The 3,889-nt window shown below is 26.3% G+C and overlaps 1 protein-coding gene across 1 annotated transcript; it reads left to right on the top strand.

The window, feature by feature from the left end:
- The first annotated feature begins 1,702 nt into the window (after positions 1-1,702).
- LOC108333763 (uncharacterized) lies at positions 1,703-2,425 on the top strand. The gene is made up of 2 exons (XM_017569237.2): positions 1,703-1,987; positions 2,061-2,425. Exons 1-2 carry the CDS (start codon positions 1,718-1,720, stop codon positions 2,133-2,135), a joined length of 345 nt encoding a protein of 114 aa, XP_017424726.1. The 5' UTR covers positions 1,703-1,717; the 3' UTR covers positions 2,136-2,425.
- Positions 2,426-3,889: the final 1,464 nt, after the last annotated feature.

Below are 3,889 nucleotides of genomic sequence, written 5' to 3'. Positions count from 1 at the left end.
ATGAGATAAAATAAGAGATGGATATAAGTTTAGAGTGTTTCATCCTTCACCTCCAAGTGTTTCATCCTGCATCTCCAAATTTTTTTAAAATACTTACATTACCTATCATTAATATCCATAATTAAGAGGATTTAATATTTTAAAAGAAAAACTTAAAAGTGGTCAAAGATTCTGACAAAGATATTATTCCCACTTTCTCTCTCTCATCTCATTCTCCATCTTCCATTTCATTTCTCTAGAATGCCACACAGCACCAGGACCCCAGGACCCTCTCCTCTGCATTTCCTCTTTCCAGTAGCACCTTGCACACTGCTTTTCCTTCAAATCGGAAGCTTTCCAGTAACACCCAACACACTACTTTTCGTTCAAATCGGAAGTTTTCCAGTAGCACCCAGCAGTTTCCTCTTCCATTGTCGTGCACACACAGGTTTGTCCATTATCGCAGACAGGGGTCGTCCATTCTCACACAGAGGTTGTCCGTTGGTCGTCACGCAAAGGCCAGGGAGATAGAGGAGCTCATCCAGCGCGGGTCAATGCAGAGAAATACCCACCCACAGTCCCTTTGAGCACCCAACAAAGGTTGGTTCGTGTTGTTTTTTATGCTGATAGAAATCGGTTATGGAGATCCGATGAATGCTAAATCGGTTATGGAGATCCGACCGAGCCCCTGTCGACTATCCATATCCAATTTTATGTTGTTTTTCTTTTATTTTGTTTATATTATGTTTTAATTTAATATTCAATTTTTATTTTATTGCGTTTGGTTGAATTATTTGAAATGTTATTATTTTAGATGTTCTGTTATAATAATTATTAACTTTGTTTTAATTTTTTTAAATGTTATGTTATAATTATTTTAAATTTTCTATTTTAATTTATAAATTTATTGTTATATTTGAAATAATTATTTATTGATATAAAGAAATAATTTTATTCCTTTTAATAAAATAATTTAAATTTTCCGTTTTAATTTTTAAAATTTTTTGTTCTAATTATTTTATATTTTGTGTTATAATTATTTTAAATATTTTGTTATAATAATTTTTAAATTTCTGTTTTTTTTTAATTTTTTAATTTATAGTTATTTGATTTTTATTTGAATAAAATTTTTATAATTGAATGAATTATTTATTTAAATAAAGATTCGAATTAAATTTTTTATTTTTAATTAAATAAATTTAAATATTTTAATTTATCTGTTTTATTTATTTTATATTATTTGTTTGAATTATTTTATATTTTCTGTTTTAATTACTTTAAATATTCTGTTATAATAACTTCAAAATTCATGTTTTAATTTTTTTAAATGTTCTGTTCTAATTATTTTAAACTTTCTGTTATAATTTTTGAATTTATAGTTATTTGATTTTTATTTTAATAAATTTGTTTAAATTGAATTAATTTTTTATTTATATGAAGATGTGAATTAACTTTTTTTATAGTTAAAAGATTTGTTGTTATTTTTTTTTTGTCAAATATTAGATTTTTACAGTTAGTTAAAAATGTTTTAATTACTTTTTGTAATTATTTGCAATATTTATAATTTTTTTGGAGATTTAAGTTATTTTGTTTGTAATAATATATTATTTAATTTTATAATGAATTAGTTAAATTGATTTTATTTGAAATAAATTGTTTTGAATAATTTAATATTTTTTAGTAGTGAACTTTTTGTAATTATTATAATATTATTGTTAATAAAGAAATTTAGATAGACATGGCTCGTACTCGAGGAGGTTCCTCTTCACATCGCGGAGAGAGTTTGTCACAGGGTGAGAGGCGAAGACCAACAGCTTCTGCTCGTAGAAGACGTGGAGCAGTTGAGTCTGATATTCATGTTGAGGACCAAGGAGATGTGAGGTTTCACGAGGATACAGTTGAGGATCATGAGGATGTTGTTGAAGGTGGATTTCCTGGAGGTCCATTAAACGCTTCAGTATTGACACATTACATTCACCATGTTGCTTATGCGATATGGCAGGGTCGGGTAAGTGGAAAACTTTAATTTTAATGAATATTGTTTAGTTGAAATAATTTTATCGCTAAATATTATTGTTTAGGAACGGGAGGAGATCAAGTTGACAATGACTTGTGGACCGGTATCAGATGTCAAAAATAAACCTCTAAGCTTTTGAAGAGCCCAAGTGAAATTATTTTGACGCTCACTTGATAAGAATGCAAATGCGACTGAGTAGGTTAACCCAATAGATGTCATACCAACAATCTCTAACAATGGCAACCGATATTTATTTGTTTTGTAAGTTGAATCCATTAACAAAACAACATTAAATGCATTTAATAACTTGATTGCATCAGGATGTGTCCAAAAGAGGTCACTAACAACTTCAGAATCCTCTGCACATCTACTCCAATGTATGTAATTATCCCGATCCAACATCATCATCAATTGTTGCAGCTCAGTTCTCGACCCTCTCAATGAGCGTTTATATGTATACCTTGCTGTGTAAACTTGTTTTATTGTAGTTACATTATGCTCATTATTTTGTTTCAGAGTCAATAAAATATTTGCTGGTGTTACTTGGGTTTTAGTCATATCAACAAGTACTGCTTGTTCAGTAGGATTTAACCTACCAGCATAAGGATGCCCCACTAAAGTTTTTGCTAAATCGTGGTTATGGTATCCACATATCACTTGTAATACCCACCCATCGCCATTACCAGATGGTTTGCCCTTTACTGGAAAGGACACTCACATTTTCGGGTGCCATATGTACTAGGTTGGTCGGGTTTGTATTTTCTATATTTTTCGCCTCTTTCACATCCTAGCAATACAAACGTCTTTCTCCCAGGTTGACCGGTAGCTTTATCGGATCTTATAGTCACCACAACAAATCCTAGATCATTTGCAATCCCTTTTACCCATTCAATTAAGTTTTCACGAGAAGAAAAAATTTCATTTGTTGTGAAATTATTCGTCAGATCTTCCTCAGCAACCTCATTTATAAATGATGAAAATTGTGATTGCATGGTATAATTTATTTCAGAATCCATCCCATAATGATATTCGTCCATTTAAATTATAATCACCTATAAAAAATAAAAAAAATAATACAATAAATTTAAAATTTATAATTATATTATAAAATCAAAAACTAATCCAATAATTATACAATTATAAATTTATGAACAATATAATCTAACTTAAATCAAACACCAAGTTAAATAAACATAAAACTATATAAAAAATTATTAAAAATTATATATTTAAAATGCATTTTTTATATTAACAACAAATAATAATTATAAAAATAAAGTTAACTAGTTTTATTCAGCTTTTATATAAAACAAACCTACTTAAATAATATTCATAACACAACATGGAAAATTATGAAAAAATTACATATTATCTAATTATATTATAAATTCATAAAAATTATACATATACTTAAATATAATTATACAATAATAAAATAATATATAAAATAACTACAAATTATATAAATAAATGAATGGCCGTCAAATATCTTAGGAATTTTTTAAATAAATGCTAATCCTTACTTGTAATAATTGAGTATTCAAATAGGTAACTCAATTTTTTTTCATGAAAAATGTATGTTCAACTTAATACCAAGCACTGGTACTAAATAAGATAATTGAAAAATTTTCATTCTCGGATATGGAATTCCGATATATATATATATATATATATATATATATATATATATATATATATATATATATATATATATATATATATATATATATATATATATATATATATATATATATATATATATATATATATATATATAATTGAATTTCCATATGCAATAGCTAATTGAGTTTTTTATTCTAAATTACTTTTATTAATTTTAATAAATTCAGAAAACAAAATTATATAAATTAAAAAATATATAATTTCATTATA

The sequence above is a fragment of the Vigna angularis genome, chromosome 11 (genome assembly GCF_016808095.1).
Source record: "Vigna angularis cultivar LongXiaoDou No.4 chromosome 11, ASM1680809v1, whole genome shotgun sequence".
NCBI lineage: Eukaryota > Viridiplantae > Streptophyta > Magnoliopsida > Fabales > Fabaceae > Vigna > Vigna angularis.
The sequence above is the reverse complement of the archived record's forward strand: the minus strand, read 5'-3'. Positions and strand labels throughout refer to the sequence as shown.